Source organism: Antrostomus carolinensis, unplaced genomic scaffold (assembly GCF_000700745.2).
Source record: "Antrostomus carolinensis isolate BGI_N321 unplaced genomic scaffold, ASM70074v2 scaffold14830, whole genome shotgun sequence".
NCBI classification, from domain to species: domain Eukaryota; kingdom Metazoa; phylum Chordata; class Aves; order Caprimulgiformes; family Caprimulgidae; genus Antrostomus; species Antrostomus carolinensis.
The window spans coordinates 83211-101324 of record NW_010286597.1 but is presented as its reverse complement, the minus strand read 5'-3'; the positions used below and the strand labels follow the sequence as shown (position 1 = coordinate 101324).

At 37.3% G+C, this 18114-nt stretch overlaps 1 protein-coding gene across 1 annotated transcript in view; it reads right to left on the bottom strand.

The window, feature by feature from the left end:
- Nucleotides 1-485: 485 nt before the first annotated feature.
- Nucleotides 486-18114, bottom strand: part of MYO5A (myosin VA) — a 91477-nt gene continuing 73848 nt past the window's right edge. Inside the window, exons 31-41 of the mRNA XM_010176738.1 lie at nucleotides 17694-17794; nucleotides 14940-15138; nucleotides 11263-11356; nucleotides 8946-9092; nucleotides 8402-8556; nucleotides 7096-7185; nucleotides 6247-6397; nucleotides 5149-5431; nucleotides 4234-4408; nucleotides 2803-2883; nucleotides 486-1943 (exon numbers count right to left, since the gene is read on the bottom strand). Coding sequence (XP_010175040.1) covers nucleotides 1791-1943; nucleotides 2803-2883; nucleotides 4234-4408; nucleotides 5149-5431; nucleotides 6247-6397; nucleotides 7096-7185; nucleotides 8402-8556; nucleotides 8946-9092; nucleotides 11263-11356; nucleotides 14940-15138; nucleotides 17694-17794 — 1629 coding nt within the window. The 3' untranslated portion in view covers nucleotides 486-1790. The remainder of the gene's footprint in view (nucleotides 1944-2802; nucleotides 2884-4233; nucleotides 4409-5148; nucleotides 5432-6246; nucleotides 6398-7095; nucleotides 7186-8401; nucleotides 8557-8945; nucleotides 9093-11262; nucleotides 11357-14939; nucleotides 15139-17693; nucleotides 17795-18114) is intronic.

Here is an 18114-nt window from a genome sequence, read left to right as displayed (position 1 = left end):
ATGCACTATTAGGATCTTGGAAGTACTGGCATGATCCAAACATAACATGGGGCATACACATTTGAAAACAGGACAACATAAGCATCTTAAAATGACACTGACAAAGTTTAGGTTGTCTTTACTACCAATTTTAGCAACCATACAAACAGCATGTCTACCTCTCAAGTAAAACAACTGAAATGTTTCAGTCTGCTTAACAGCAATTTTTTTTCTGTGAGTTTGCAGGCAGACAGATTAGTACCAAATAGTCTAAAAGTGTACCTCTAGATTATTTCTCAATATTTTAAAAGAAATTAATGTTAATGCTAAGTTGCTAATTATTATAATACATAAAAAATATTGCACAATGCAATTGACCAATGTGTCTGGCTTTTTTTTTTTTTTACATGTATATTAGCCATACACCACAAACTACCTGTTTTAAAGTTCAGAATTGGAACCTTAAGCAGGGTTTCTGCGCTTACGTTGCACATTGTGAAATGTGAATTCAATACAGCAGATCCAAGATGTGTGAGACAGAAAAAAATTTTTCCAGTAAGATGTGCAATATCCAAAATAACTCAGTTTCTCATTATGCACTCTGGATCCCCAACCATTAAATCAGCATGCATCATAGTCAAATGACAGCATCATAGTCAAAACCTACTTAACACTCTTGTTTGTCAGCCTTTCAAAGAATGAGAACCTTGGGCTACTGCGGTAATTTTCTATTAAAGTCTTCCCTCTCAAATTCCAGTAGGAAAAAATATTTTCTTGGGTTTTTTTTCTAACTGTCAACAAAACAAAAGTAATTATACTCAAAATATACACTGTTGTCTCTGGGGTCTACAAAGAAAGAAGAACATTAGACAGACTACAAAATCTAAATAAATACTAAAATCATTATTTACTTCTCATAATTTGCTTCAAGATTCTGTATTTTTAGCTAACTACTTTTAAAAATAACTAAACATGTAATTTCCAGTGTGCTACTTGTGCTTAGTTACCATTTTCCTCTACAGGTGTTGTTTGATACCATTTGCAAAAATCCAGTTAAAATAACAGACTGCATTGGACTGTAAATAAGGTTGACAACAAAAAATGAAATATCTTATTTTTAGTGCCTAGTATGATACTGTCATACACTTAAAAGAACACAATATGCAGCAGCGATTTAGTATGCTTGGTAAACCACAGTACTAATAAATGAACACCTAGGTTATAGCATACAGTGAGCTATAAGACTTATCACTAGAATTTATGTCAAACTGACATAAATAAAGAAGTGGTTTAAGAAATCATTTTATATATTGCCAGTTTGTGTTTCTCCATTCCAGTTTTTACAAATTAATGGTAACAGGCTCCCAAGTGACTGTGTATTATTCTACTACAAAATGCCTTACTTTCAAGTCTTCCACGTTCAGGACTGTGACTGTCCCTGTTGGTCCCTGCCTATGAGAAGGTTATATATGGAGTTAAATTTACACTATTTAAATATGTTACTAAAGATCTAAAAATGTCTCTAGACAGCTGAAGACACAATTTTTTGTCCAAGCCCAATTTCCATATTCTAGAAACGTATGAATCAGTGATGTTCTCATAAATGCAATGACTGAACAGCAAAGCACATCTTTCTATTAGCCTTCAGTCTGTGGTGCTGTTACATAGTTTTCCAGCTACTTTTACTACAGATCTGGGCATATATAGACTGCTTGTTCAGAAAACGTGTTTTCAGCGTCTCACTATGTTTTAACGGGTAGAGATACCAGGCAACTGATTCTCCCTCTAACACTGACGGCACATCCTGGGGATCAGACACGCGATATGAAGCCCAAGCCCAAACTAGCTGGGATCTGAATGGTTTCTAATGCCAGAGAGGATGGATTAAATGGAAAAGTAACAGGAAAGATGTGTTTAGCATCCATGAGCAACTGAGGAGAGTCCTTCCTGTCTCGGAGACGCATCTGCAAAGATAAGAAAGCAATTAGCAGCTAGCCACTTCATCGATAATAATCACCTTGCAAAGACGTAGTATTTCGCCTGTGCTTACAGATACACGCGTGTGTACAGACACACACTCTGCTAAATTGACCCGACACATTTGCAACAATTGTGCCATTAAACTGTAGCTACGTTTGTTATTTTCCATTCTGCATATATTCCCCTTCCAATTTAGACTCCCTGCAAAAAGAAGAATTTGCCCACTATCTGGTAACTGCATCTTTGCAGTATGTGGAATTTAGTTCACCTCAGTTCTACCTTCCCAGTCTCCCTTATTCTGCTAGTCATGTAATCTGATCTCTAACAGACCAGAAAGATCATCTTTGTTTCTTTTATTTTGCTCTACTGACTGCTTTTCTTTGGAGTTTTCAAGACATTTCATCAATATATATATAAAACTAGAACGGCTAAATGAAGAACTTCGGAATGAACACAGGCCTCAGTTTTCAAAGCAGTTGGAACTTCTCATGCAGACACAGGTCTGACAAAAATAAACTTGCATATATAAATGTTACCACTTGAAAAGTTGGCATACAAGTATGATTACATACACAAGGATGTATAAGGACAAAAACATCTCATCTTCCAAAAATCTTATACATACTTACAGGGAAACACATTGTCATGCAAGTCCAGAGGCAGTAAATTTTGATTGCTTAAAATTTCAAAGCTGACATCACCTTTTCCACATAGCTAAAAAATGATAGCTAAAAAGCCTAGTTTACTTCAGATTCCTGAATGTATGTCAGAATGTATTTTGGCTCATCAGAGACTTTCTTACAAACAGTCAAATGATTTCTGATGAAAAGATAACAGCCATACCTGTATTGTACGTATAAATGATACCAAGACTCTCTCTTCAAACTCATTAACTGGAGTATATAAATTCAGAACTTTTACAATCTGTGAAGAAGAACAACCATTTTAGGTTCATTTTACTGACAAATCAACAGATGCATCAATGGTTAATAATAATATACTTTTAAAATAAGCTATTTTAAAAAGAAAATTCTTTACAAGTATTTATTATTTTTTGCTTTATTGATCCATGCAGAATTCCATCATCTGCTTAATGCTATGTTAAACAACTGCCTCCTTCAGAACATGTGTTCTTTGGAGGTAGAAACTAAATTTCTACATGTGTGTGGAAAATACCAAACTATGGAAAAATCAGCTTATAAGTAACTGATTGTGCTCCTACACTCCCTAAAAACATGCTGTGTTTCTCACCCTAATTTTGACTTTATAATCATGACCTTCTGTAGCGTCCATTCAAGAGTCTTATGACTTCACTGTTTTTCCAGAGAGTGAGCTCTTTCTCTAAAAACAGGGCTAAAACCACCAAAGGAAAGAACTGCATCACAAACGCTTTAAATAATAACATGGGTTAAACTCGTAAAACTTTTAAGTTGCCTTTGATTTTTTAGATGATTCTCTTTTAAAAAACCACAACACTTTTTAACAAATTTAAAACACTTGAAGCATGTGGAATTCTAATTTCTTATTTCAGTAATAAATAAGAAATCAGTATTAACAGATTTTCCAGCAATGTGAATTACTAAATCAAAATGTCTCTATCAATGCAACTGCTAGTGCTGACACCACTGTGAAAGAAATGGAGAAACTTCTTTCTTTTCCTGATGGGAATGTTGAGTAATCATCAAGGATGCTTGGACCCATTTATTCCTGTATAAGCTTTATGCAAATATAGCATGGTTAAAAAAAAGTGCAACTTACCTGTACAAAAAATAAGCTTTCATAAATAGAAGTCTTCAGCTGTTACTGAGACACACTTGGTTCAGCCTTCAGAGGCTAATGGGTACAGTAACCTAACACTTTTGTTTGTAGACCCTGAGACTCTGTGTGATTTGTCCATTAACTTGACTGGATACCAGCTCTGATGGGAGAAAGATCACTTCTGAGTACCCTGGGCAGAGCTGGCTAGAGTACAGAGGCGTCTTTGAGTGGGGAGTTTTCTCTAAGGATTTTCACAGAGAGACTATGTATAGTACTACATGCAGCACAATCTATTGAGCTTCCTCTCATTTGTTCAAAACTTATCTTGAACATCAGACCTCAAAAATGTCTGGTCTTCTTTTTACCCCTCCAACTTGATCTGTTTTAGTTGTACTAATGCAAAACGAAGTAAGAAATCTTTGATCCCTGTGTGACAGCAGTGCAGGCAGCCACAGCAAACACCAACAGAGCAGAGAACTGCTCAGAAGTGACAGCAGAACAGACAAGTTCGCTTACCTGGGCAGTAGTCAGTGCATTGCACATTGAACAAATGGCTTCTGCATCTTCATCTGTTTTCTTTTTTACTTGCAACAACTGTGCAGCCTGGATAAGGGGTTCCAGTGTTTCTTTAGCTCCACTATTCATCAAATTTTTATCACGTAACCACTCTTCCAGTTGACTCACATTGTATCTGTACAAACAGGTAAGAGTATCAAGATATTATGCTTGATTATGGCTAACTTAAAAGCATGTGCACTTTCTCTTTCCCAGTGTTTCTTCTTTGTCCTTACATGTTTTTCCTTCATACTTGTAATTTTGTCTGGATACTGTTTCCTTCTGATTAAGGCAAGAAATTTTGAGCTTCAAAATGGTTAGAAGCTATGGACAAAGACTTCCACTAACTACCTGTTCCCATTTGTTTCTGTTCCTATTAATTGCAGGAATGTATAAGAAATTTCCTGGCATATGCCAGCAGAATGCATTGGACAACTGCTGCCAAATGCAGGAACAGAGTAAGATGGCTTTTCTGCAGGACATAGCAAACTGCAGTGTGGATGAACAGAGCAGGTATCCACTGCGCCACCAGAATACAAAGAATGCAGCAGGCATGTTTGCTATCTTCTCTAACAGCTGAGAAAGCAGCTACCAACATTTCACCTACACTTTCCATTCCTACTCGATGATTAAATACTTCTGTTTTGCTTCTACCACATTTCCTTGAAACCCAAGTAGGATTTACCCTATGTTAATCCAGCTCTTTTTAACTGAACTTCACAAATCAGTTTAACAGCATTTGCAACTGTTTGTGTGCAGAAAAATAAATATTCAAAATGTATCTGCTGTTCCATCAAAATGATGTTCAGCAGTATCAAGAGTTCACTAAGATTTCCAGCAGCACATTTAAGAAAAGTATAATGTGAGCTCTCCCACCTTATCTGCATTCCTTTGCTCCATGAGCACATGTCCTTGCGCAGGAGAAGATTATTAAGCGTTACGGCCCCAATGATGTAGAACATCTGCTTGACAACCTGTTTGATCAGCTCTGGATCCATTCCGTGCTGACACATCACTGAATGGAAAGAGTTCAGCTGCCGAATAATGGAGTCCAAAGTGTAGGTTCCCTCATCAGCAATGCTGGATGTTCTCTTCCGCAGCCCTGTTGGTTTCACCCCTGAGACACCTTGGATAGTCTCGTGCTCCAGCATTCCTGAAACTGCATTTGATTGACAGCATTATTATAATGACCGAAAATTGCCGATATGCAGACAGCAGAACAGGATTTACACAGAAAGAGCAGGCTGGGCTTTCTGCAAGCCCCACTTTACCATGATTTCCAGCAATTGTATGTTCCACTATGTTCTGCAAAATCTAAACTTACAGGATTTTTACAAAGTTTCCAGTACATGTGTTTGAAGGGAAGGTCTAACTCTAGCTCAGCAAAATACTTTTTTCCTCAGATGGTCATACGAGCAGTAGAGTCAGCAAATTAAGGGCCATTCCATTCTTCTAAATGTTGTGATTGGAAAGCATAATGAAAATTTGTGTGAGAATACTGTCTGACAAGAAAAATTAAAAGTACTTTTAATGAAAAGAACCTCTCTGAATGTCAGCTTCATTGCTGCTGGCTATTTCATTGCTAATTGCTGATCATAACAACAACCAACCATTTTTTTCCATATTCATTTTAATTATGAGTTCTCATGTAATTGAGATCTAATTTTTTCATGGGATATTTCCCAACAGACAGGGCAACAAATATCAGACTGTCCTACAGTTTCTTCCTGTAAATGCATGATTTATGACAAGGTAAGGTAATATATATTTAATATAAGGTAAACTGATTTATTCTGTCACTGCCAGAAGAACAACCCACAGTTTAGTTCTTCCTCTAATCCATCCTGTGCAGTGTAGTCCTGTCATCTATAAACAAAATACCACCAGAACTACAAGATATAGTGTATTACTACCACCACAATTTTCCTTTTGGCTACTTCGGTGTGAAGTTTAAGGTATTCAACTTTGCCTTACCAATCATTGGTTGCAGAATGTTTTCCAGCACTCGGACAAGTTGTTGGTAGATCTGAATAGCCAAGTCACTCAATACTTGTCTATATTCAGCTAAATCAAAATTAGTGAGGCAGTGTTCATTTTGACGAGGTGTATTATGCTTCATAAACCCCTGAGTTAATAAAATAATAGAAATGAATGCTTCAAAGGAATACAAAAATATTTCACAAACCCAGTATTTATATTAACACAACAGACAAATAATACTTTCAAAATAATAGGCACAGCCCCACAAAACTTTAATTTGGAACTTCTGATTGAGGCTAATGCTAAGATTTGTTTTTCACTTGTGATTTGTGCAACATCCACTTCCTTGACTTGAAACTTCAAGTATCTGAGACAGGAACAAACTTTGCCAACTTTCTGGCAGGTAAGACCCTTCCCTCCCACTCCCTCCCAGCATGGGCATTCTCACCTGGCCATATATAGCCCAGTTAAGTCTGAAGAAGAAATTAGGCATACCACAGCCCCCAAATGTAATTTGGCCTGCCATACTATGGGTAAAGGGCTTAATATGTCTTTTTTCATAGGAAGTTCAGTGTATCATTACTAAACAACAGAATAGTAGCAGCCAGATTCTTCTACTTAATCTGAATAATCTAGCCCCCAGGCCCCCAGCCTGCAATAAAAGGAAGCTAGTTCAAATTTTATCTTCCCATGCTTTCCACTGATGTCATCACCATCATTTCAAAAAATATAGTGTTTTAAGAGACTCTGACTAGATTTTGAGACATTACAGGAATTTGTTAAAGAGCAGTGCTCACAATAGTATTGTATAGCAAAAGAAGCCAGAGTAGGAGCACTGCTTACCTCTTCTCCACTATACTGCTTCAAACAGTGCAAAAATCGGCAGGTGTTAGATAGCCAGAAGGACACTGTTTCAAAGTCATCACCTCTTTTCTGAAAATAAAAACAAATACATTTCAACAAGATTGGCAGAAGGAATAACAAAATAAAATGCTAGATAAAGAATTAAACACTTAATTGTAGCTACTTTCTTGTAGCTACTCAGGTTCTGATGTTTTGCAAAACTTTGTATATTTCAGTAACTTATTAGAGAAGCAAGGTTTTTAACAAAATACCATTAAACACTCTCCCTGTTTTCACTAATATTTTCAAGAATGTTCAGAATATGATTTCCTACACAGATATGATCTTTCTGTGTTTTACAGACACACCCTAAAAGCTCTGTGAACAAAATCACAGGGCAATGTGACTGTATCCCCAAAACGCCCGTTCTGTGGCACAATGACTCTTGTGAAGAGCCCAACAGGAAGGACGGGAATGATGCAGAGCCAGCAGGAGGAGCAGAGAACAATTCAGTTTTGATGAATGCCACTCACGTCACAACCATTTTGGCAGCTTGATATGGAAAACGAAACAGAACAAACCCTCCTCACCAAAGAGCATGGAATCTAGTATATGCTGAGTAATTAAAATTTCTAGAGCTCTATAGCATGCACTCCATTCACTTAAAAATGTCAAAAAAATCTACAAATATCAAAATTCCTGCAGGATTCTTTACTAAACATTTTTTTGAAACATGTAGCTTGATTAAATGCTTGCTTTTTGAACACATCCGTCTTATTAAAAAAAAAAAAAAACAACTCCAGGAAGCATAAAGCATATTTATGCCTTCAGGATACCCCTGGCCTAAACTCTCCTAGCCAACTCACTGCAAAGACTTTAGGCAGTAACATGTTATCATCAGTGTAATCTGTAGATGAAGCAAATGAGGAAATCTGTGAACCAAAACTGCAAATGAAACATTTTAATTAAGCATTCTGGAGAAGATTAACAAAGACTCACTATGCAAACTTTGATAGGCATAGCTTCAGAAGAGGAAGACTATTCAAAATAAAAAGAAGGTATTTCTTTTTCCACTAATTCAAAACATCTATGAATAAATATGCTATCACATGGATAAACATGGATAAAATGCTATCACTGTAATTTGTTGCTTCTTAAGATAATGTTTTGTGACTTCAGTGGGAGGAGTCTACTGATCAGAAATCCAGAGCCAATTCAATGAAAGCCTTTTCCTCACGCCTCTGTCATAAGATCAAAAGCAAAAATTTTAAATTAACATTTTTCTAAACCAAGCAGACTAACTAACCTTCAACACTTTTTTGATGCCATTGATAGTGGAGGTCAATAATGACCGCACTTTTTGGTCATCATTAAGGTAATCCGCGTGGCGTACACACATGAACAAAATATACGCTGGTAGTCCTGGAATCAGGTTGACAGCTACCCCACGTGGTTTCAGCTCTTGGGAAAAACAAACACACATTGTTTTATTAAAGTCATTGGAAGATGTTATATGAGGTAATCACAACCTCCCCAGGAATAGTACATACATATCTATATATAGATATATAGATATAGAGAAAACTAAGAAAAACTACTTTGTTGGTAAAATACCAGAACAGAATGAAAAATCCTAACAGCCTGCTAAAAATATGTAGACACATTAATATGTACTATACTCATCAGGAAGAATTATTAGATTACAATAGACATTTAGGAATTTTAGATAAACTGAACACTGTCAAAACCAAAATAAGCTATTAATTTCATAACACAAATTCTGTGTTCTTCTTATTAATTTTTCAAAGTGTGTGGGAACAGAGGAGGTCACAAATGAGAAAGATACTTACCTAAAATAAGATTCTTGACAAGCTTTTGTTCATCCTCCTTCTTATATTCTAACATTCCTTGGAAGTCCTTTTCTTTCCGTGGAATGTTAACTGGACGAATAGGTTCATCAATGATTTGCCCGGGTGATATGTTCTCCATCTGGCCCACTTCAGAAGGGAAATGAAAAGAAATTATATAATATTTTCCAGTGAGACCAATGCATACCAGAGGAAACTGTGACATTTCTAAGGAAGAACTTCAGCATGTAGAACTAAGAAATGTTTTCTTTGGTTCAGGATAACACTTATCAACAAAATTCCCATTAAACAAAAAGACAGCTTGTTGCTGAATGTATCTTGGGGTGGCATTCTTCCTTTGAAGAAGAATAGAAGTGTGTGACTAAATAGCAGCCATTAATACAGACTTACTGCTGATTTCCTGGATTTTATCATATAAAAGCACAAAGGCAAAGCAATATCCACTAATCACTTAATCCCAGATCAATACTACAAGGGTCACTGTTAACTGTTCTGCAAAATGCAAGTATTTTTCAAGCTTGGTGTTTGTTGCCTATTGTGGTAGGTTACCTTGGCCAGCAGCCAAGCACCCACACTAGCTCCAGCAGGACAAGGGAGAGAATATTAATAGCAAAAGTGAGAAAATTCATAGGTCAAGATAAAGATGGTTTAACAGGCAAAGGAAAGGGGAGGGGGAAGCAAAGCAAAGGCAATCACTCACGACCCACCTCCAGGGGGATCGTGCCCAGCCAGCCTCCAAACAACAGCTACCTTGTATGCAAAAACACCCTCTTCTGGCTCCTGAGGTTAGGTGGTATGGAACGGGGAATATCACTTTGGCCAGTTCAGGTCAGCTGTCTGGCTGTGTGCCCACGTGCCCTCCCACTCCCCAGCTTACTGAGGGGGAAGAGTGAGAAAAAAGAGAAAACCCTGACACTGTGCAAGCTCTGTTCAGCAACAGCCAAAACATGGGGGTGTTACCAACACTGCGTTAGCCACAAATCCAAAACACAGCATCTTACAGGCTGCTATGAAGAAAGTTAACTCCACCCCAGCTAGATCTACTACACCTTTCTAAGTTAATTAGGTAATAAACACATACAGAACTATGTTTCAGAAACATCTTTCCACTCTGTATTGTGTATAAATACTACTGTGATCTTGTCGACAATAGTAACAAACAACATTGAAAGACTTTTTAAAAATAAACTTAGTTTAAGCAACTTTTCAAAAGGATATATGAAATATCCACCTTGTTGAATACAGTGCCTTACAGTATCACATTCAACACCTACACTCCACCTGATTAGGCTGCATGTTTGTTATTGAAAAGCAGAACTGAGCTTCATCTCATGAAAGCTACATCCTCGTCTCATAACCCTCCCAGCTGCATGCAATTACAAGCTATTGCTCATCCTGTAAGTGTGCTAAATGTGACAGAAAATGCAGAAATTCCAACTGGAGCTCAAGGGGAGCTGACACTAACCAAAGGATAATATACTCCTGTTAACCCAGGTTTAACCTGGTATCACTATTCTTTTCAGATACTGAAGCACTGAAGACTACGCAGTCACTGATTTAAATCCTAATACTCAATAAAACCAGTAAGCTTGTTTCTGGAAAAAGCAGATGACCATAAAAATCTTCTGAAAGGTTAGGACCAGGATTATTTAAAATCAAATTCATACTTCAACTTTATAACATTATTAATTGCTTTCAGCAATTAAAATTACTTCACTTACGCAGAGACATAATAAGCTCCCAGTCTCACCAGTCCTAAGATCCTAAGGGAACTCACTGACGCTCATAAAATTAGAATTAGCTTAGTCGGTAAGTCAGCATTCTCATACTCAAGTTTAGCCAGCAGCTCTGAAAGGAAACCTCAAGTAGAGAAATATAGTCTCAGCAGTCTTGGCTCCAGTAATACAGAAATTCACAAAGGAAAACTGGTTAAATTATTTCTGCCTGGTTCATATTTAGTATGACATTTGTCCTGACAAAACCAAATAACTGGCTTGGAATACACAAACTGCCAGGTAACACTCCTTTATGTTCCAATGGTTTCTGCCTTCAAAGAAAAATAAATCTTTATTATGCATAATTTCAAAATATGAAATGATATAAACATATAAATATAAACATTTATAAAGGAACACACAGAGCTGTATGTATATCTCCTCTTTCTGGAATGAAGTAACAGAGGCTAATGCTACTGAACACCTCATGACCTCCCCAACCGCTAAGACAGATGGATATGATGACAATGGGATCACAAAAAGTAAACTAAAATCTTTCTTCCTCTCTCAAAATAAAAAAGTACCTTCAAGTTCACCGATCTTCTTAGCAAACACTTTCAACTGTTTCTTTAACTTGCGAACAGTTTTGTCTTGCTTTTCAAGCTGCTCCATTAAATCCTGTAAATTAAAAAGAGAGAAAGATTAAGACATGAGAGAAATCCGTAACACATAGCAGAGACAAAATCAGTGCTGTTAGAATTACAAGGCGGTGAGGAAAGCTGAACAGTGGTGCCATCCTCTGGCTGAGGTTGCAAGCTGGTAGGCTGCCTATAACACAAGCCAAGTATCGCAAATATTATGTGCAGCATGACAGAGGCAAAGCTCCTAGGCAGGTATATTCTGCAGACACTCAGAATTAGGTCAGTTCTTATGGCAGAAGACATTTTGCTGCAGATGCATCTCCCTAATGCTTCCTCTCTGCTCTTTCAGATGCCTCATGGAAATAATTTTCTTTATTATTTAACGGCTAGCCTGTATTTCTGCATCATTTATTCATGCCTTCAGGACTGACTCGTTATGCAGACCTATCTATTTTATAAGATAAGAGAGAGATTTGCAGAAAAACCGTAACTTGCACTCCAGTTTACCAAAATCAACCATCCAAACATACAACATTTCTTGTGATGAGCTGCTATTTTCCTACTGCTTGCCGTCATCGCATTTCCTTAGACTGAGACTGGGCTCTTGTATCTTTTTCTTCTGTACCTGAACAACATCTACCACCTAAAAGTCCTACTTTTGCAATAAACCTTTCTTTTTCTTTCAAAGAAGCACTCTCCGGAAATCTATCTTTAAATAATTCTGTAACCTATGGTAGTGCATTCATAAAATAATCATGTAATCAAAAAAGGGGAGTCTTTCTAAAGGAGGCAAAACCTCAAGCTCAAAAAACCCTTTTGTCATTCCAGGTTAAGGGTTTGAAAGCAGCTTAAAAGAAAAATGCTCTCTCATAAGCATGATTCTTCATGGCACTGGTAAGAATGTAAGGGACCATGAGCTCCTTACACCAAAAGCATCATCTGAGAAACCACTCCTCTCCTAAAGCATTGAAAAATATTAATGCAGCATCGGAAATAACTTAGAATTGGGCACAAAACTGCTCTTAATCATGTAGTACAGAGTTTATAACCTAATATAATATACTTGAGCAGTAGGATAATTAGGCCTGTTGAAAGAACACAATCAAGGCCATGCTTCACATTCAAAGTGGTGTTCCATTTTACAACAGAAATCCTGTTAATAACACAATATACTTATTGTCAGAGATAACAATTTTACATGAAATTAATAAAAAAATATATGTAAGTCCAACAGTCTGTTCTGAATATACAGTGAAGGGATATGATTTCAGAACAACAAATAAGTCAGGAGGAATACAGTTCCTTCTATGGTTCCTCCAAACAAATTGAACAGATTTCACATCTCATTAAGATTCAGAATCTCTTAAATTATATTCTTTCAAGCTTACATATGGTGCTATCGCTGTTATTTTTAGTTATTATGGAAATATTCTCTCCAATTTTATCCTTCACATTTTGCATTTTTGAAAAACATTTCAAGGTTATGTACTTTGATTCTGATACATTTATTCATCCCAGATGTCAGCACTGTAAAGAGATCTATGAACAAATTCAGGCTGTGACTGGATTGCAGGCATTATTCACCTTGATAATAACTCTATGATCAGGCCTCTATTTTGCTGAACTGAATTTAAATGTATCAAAGTTTTAAAGCAAAGAGTGATTCTGAAAACTGAGCATCTTTTGCATCATATACTTATTTTTCAGGGCAGTATTAAGTAGTATTCAAAAAGAAACTGCTTTGCTCACAGTGCAAGACTTATATTAGTAACAAAACTGTGCATCAAAAAGAGACACAGATTACACAGAGGACACTAAGACTAACAAAAAAAGCAGTGAGGGAAGTAATTGGCATCGTGAAGCTCTCTGCAGGGGATTTCCTTTGAAAGGGAAGCAGCCTGCTTTTCAATTAGTGCTCCAGAAATAGCGAACAAGACAACAGAGAAACAGGATTCACGTGAGCTACATACAATCATCCGTTTGTAAAGTGAAATCCGGTACGATTGATACTTCTTGGGATCATCTGCATACAACTCCTCATAAAACTGTAAAAATAGGTACAGGATTGTTTTTCTCCCCTCCCTTTGAGACACTGATACTTCAGTCAGCACTATATAAATTAAATCAGATTAAAACAAGATCAAAACCCTCTAATTTTTAGGTATTCTAGTCCTTAGTTGTGGTGTCCATGCCAGCCTCTCCCAGAGAGAAGCTGATGTAGATGAGCTGCAGAACAGTCAGATCTTTTAAAAATGGGCAGTACTAATACTGTGAGTCTGCAATATAACCTTTATGAGAACCTGGCCAGGACATTTCCTTGTGCTAATCAAGATGGGGTTGCAGTGAATACTGCAATTATAATATCATATCTGGAAAGCCTGTAAATTATTTCCACTCCAGGGCTAGGAGTGGAAAAGAAGCATATACTTGACTTGGAGTGGACTTGCAATACTCAAACATCAGAAGTGACATACTAGGGAATGAGTCTATATTTAACAAGTAAAATTACATTCACTGGATTTTAAAATAAAGAGAACTCCTCTGGGATGTAATTACATGACTGTGTGTTGTCTTAGGAACACAGAATGTGATGAGTAGGTCTCTGGGGGGAAAAAAAGGCTAAAATTCATAACACTTGACTAAGCAGCAGGAGGGAGCTGTCAGAGACGGAAACATTCACCATGTACCTTTGCCAGTGGGAGACAGCTGCTGCTGAGGCAAACTGATAATATACTTTCAATCAGTTTTCCAGCATCTGTTAGCTGAATTATCTGATGCTTTCCTCAAAAGCTCTGGTGCTAAGAGCCTGACAATGATAACTTCTGTAACATACATAAGCAGGAAAGACTACACCTTGGCTTGTTTAGAGGAAGCAACGGCACACAGAGCTAGGATTTTTCTTCCTGAAGTAACATGGCTCCCTTTACCAATAAAAAGTGGTAAACCAATGATATTCCAACACAGGCCTCTTTGGAAAATTTCCCCAGAAATTAAATAGCCTGCACATGATGAACATACTCCTTTGAGGGGAAAGGTAAGGAGTTTCACCTCATCTTTCCTTCATACAAAAATGCTGTGCAGTAAACAAGGTATACCAATTATTAGCTAAGTGACTTCTAACCAAGTTTCTTTTTCTGGAACTATTTCTTTCTTCAAAACATACTGAGTAGCTGGAGCTCATAACACAGGATTATCTGTGTAGCTTCAGGAAGGGAAGAGGGAAATGGGAAAAAAAAAAGTGACATTAAATAATTAAGAACTACATCAGAGTTTTTCAACAAAATAAACTCATATATTACAGAGGGAACACCACTACTTGGCACTAATATCTTCTATGAGTTCCCTGGATAGCAATCATTCTATTTAGCGACAACTAAACTCATCAGCTGAAAGCTGGGATCCATGAGCTTTCTCCATGCCACAAACTTCTAACAAATTCCCTGAAACATTACACTTCGTCAGCTACCATAAGTCTCTCTCTCCCATTAGCTTACCTACGAAAAAATACTGCACTCACGCAATTTTTTGCAGGAGGTTGCAAGCTGAAAACTGGTAAGAACTTACAGGCACAGCAAGTCTGTAAGTCCCCATGTCTGCTCCTGCAGCATCATTTCCCTTACCAAGTTCTCGTTAGTCAGCCGGGTGATCTCATGCTGTAGACTGGCTTCAATGCGGGCTTCTGGAGGCAGCTGCAGATTCTGTGCTAGGAGCTGCTGCTGGCGATTGTTTTCTTCCTTCAGACTTTGGATCTCACCTCGCAGCGATTCCAGTTCATTCTCGTGGCTCTTCTTCTGCGACTGAAGCTGACACTCCAGCAGCCTGAAGAAGTTGAGCAACAGTTGCGTGAACACACTTTGAAAGTTACATCCCCAGTTCTCAGAGGGTGTGTAAAGCTTTAGATGCTGCTCAGGAGCAATTAGCCATGGTTTGCAAAGGAAAATGAAAAAGGCAGAGTACTCTTTAAACCCTTCAGTATGCCTTCTAATTAAATTAAGCTTGCATGATCAAAAAGTGGAGAGAAACTAATTGTGACATGGCTTTGCATTTCCTTTGTGACTGAACACATACTGTGTATGGTGCCACTGAGAACGTGGTAAAAAATGTACTGCTAAGTCTTCACAGATTGACACTGCTTTTAAAGGGGCTTTAAAGAGGTTTTACCTCTAACCAAATCAAACTGTGTAAGGTGAAGAAGATGCTGTGTTTGCTTAAGCTAGAACCCTACAATGCTAACAAAGAAAAATCTTTTTATAGTTAACTCTGTTCAGTCAGAAACCATTTAATTGAAAATGCACATAAATAATCTGTATTTTTACATTAAAACTAATATTTTGCAGAGGGTTGTCATTAGTGCAGGAAAGGTTAACAACAGAACCAAACTCAGGACTGGGATCTGGAAGCAGTATGTTATCCTCACCACTGACTCGCTCTTTCCCCTTGGGCACATCACGTCTCAAATTATTCTCATGTGAAATGGGGATAACGCATACCAGCCTCCTTCCGAGGAGTGCTGTGGGGATTTACTCCTGCTTGCAGGGCACTGTCCAAGTGCTCTGACTCATCATTTTGTACATACACACACAGGAAATGGCATTACTAGTGACTACTAGTGTTCAATTAGACAATCTTTCAGGGTTTAAATATGCATAAGGCAGGCACATTCATTAGTAACCAGACTGATCAAGCACGCAAGGGCAAACAGTCATTTACCTGCATTGCTCTGCCATTTAATAAAAAGCTTCTTGTCTCCACAGTGCTAGGACAAGAAACAAGAGGCACAGAGCAAACACTCTCACATCCTGCTGCAGAACACTTGCTCGAAGTTAGATCTTCACAGGATTACAAAACAATGTTATGTGTAGAATTTGTTAGCACAAGAAAAGGAAAGTCTTGAGTTAGTAGCATTCATTGCAGAATACTTCCTCCTGTAGTTACTGCTACCAAATGTGTATATTGAAGAAGATCAGCACTCCTGATCTACTGAATTAGCACGAGTGCAGGACTAGGAACCATTGTGGAGGTCTGGGCCACGTGTACGGATATGGGGCACAGATGTGTGCACAGAGCCAGAACTGCATTTCCTAACCAGGTGAATCTCACCCATCACATGACCAGCACACAGTCTTTGCAGAGACTGCAGTGACTGCACTGAAGCTTGAACAGCGCCACAATGAACTAAAGATTACTTCTGTTTGTTGGTTATTTTGTGCCTTACATTTTGAATCTGGCACAGAGAGATGTGGGAGAAGAATGTTCAATTTCCTGAACTTGTGTCACAACAAGGAGAGTAAGACCAGTAGCTATTTGAAAGTTAAGACTAAGCTGAAGCTATTCAAACAACAGTTTATAACTACTAAAATGATAGTACTTCTTTAGTCTCAAAAACTGTAAGGGACATTAATTTTGATATCCAACATAAAGGCAGACAAATAATACATGGCTACAGATCTTTTCCAGTTGTGAAGCTTCTGCTAGTTTACTGTCTGTTTTTGTAAAAAGTTTTCTTATGAATTATGTATTAGCTGTTGCCACCATCCTAACTTTTTAAATTATACAACTTGGCAAGTAGAAAGTTTTGGGGACTAAGTTTGAGGAAACTCTTTAATTTGTATAATTCATGATGAATTTTTTTCTAACTGTTGAAGCAATAAAAATACTGAAAGCAAACCCATAGCAAGGGGCACAGTTAGCTAGAAAAGAAGATGCAAATAAAGAAAAAAATCATTCTGAGAAGTCTGGTAACCTGTTGGCTTGTTTTAACCCTTCATAAACCAGCCAAAGTTCTCCGTCCTCATTCAGCATATGATAGTCCTGGGGAGATTGCCTTTCAAGAAAAGTGTTTAAAAAAATACAAGAGATACATGATGGTGATGAGATGACATGTTAAGGACATTACACACTAAAATACAGTTACTATAAAAGAGAAACAAACAATGCTCTAAAACAATGTAGCAAATTACTTCTCTTGTTTATATGTATTTCTTCTTAATGATGAAATTCAGTTCTCGGTGTTAGCCTAGCTTGTTACAGCATTTCATGCTGTTCCAATAAATGTACTATGACAGACTACTGTGACAGCTACTGGACAAAGGGTGAAAAACCAGCATGGGGAATGGCACGCTGTTTGAGCAATGTAGCAATTAAAGGCTAAGAAGATGTAAATCCAGGAAGCTTGATTTTGCATTTCCCCATTGTTTCCTAACCCTTTCCAATATTGCAAACAGCAATTTTACTAATCAAATCAAATTATAACCCCAAGTCCAAATGTTCCCTAAGTATCTAGACTTACATGGATGCAACTTACTGAATATGATATACATAGTTTGCTGCTCCAGACCCCAACTAATCGTGGATTAAAGAAAGAGAACTTGTACCTGTTTGTTTCCTTCAGTCCAATATATGCCTGTGCTATTTCTCCTTTGTCTTTCATCTTTTGTACATCCTCCAAGAGGATTGTAGAATCCGTCATGGTATTCTGGAAAAGAATTATGATTTCCAGGGTAAACTTAACAATATAATTGTTCTTAGAATCCATTTTTTGTCATTTTACCCACCCATTAGCAGAACAGTAATTCTTGAGTAGCCACATTAAAATTAGCATGGGTGCCTAAGTGGGAGGTTGGTCCATAATTTCTATGTATATTTGGTGTATCTTTTAAAATGTATTCATTCAATATGATAAAATATCAGTCTGTCTAATAAGCAGGTACATATGTTAACCTCTTACAATTTGTTCATCATGTAAAAGGAACAAGAAATTATGAATTTTAATTTTATTTCCAATTACCAGGAACA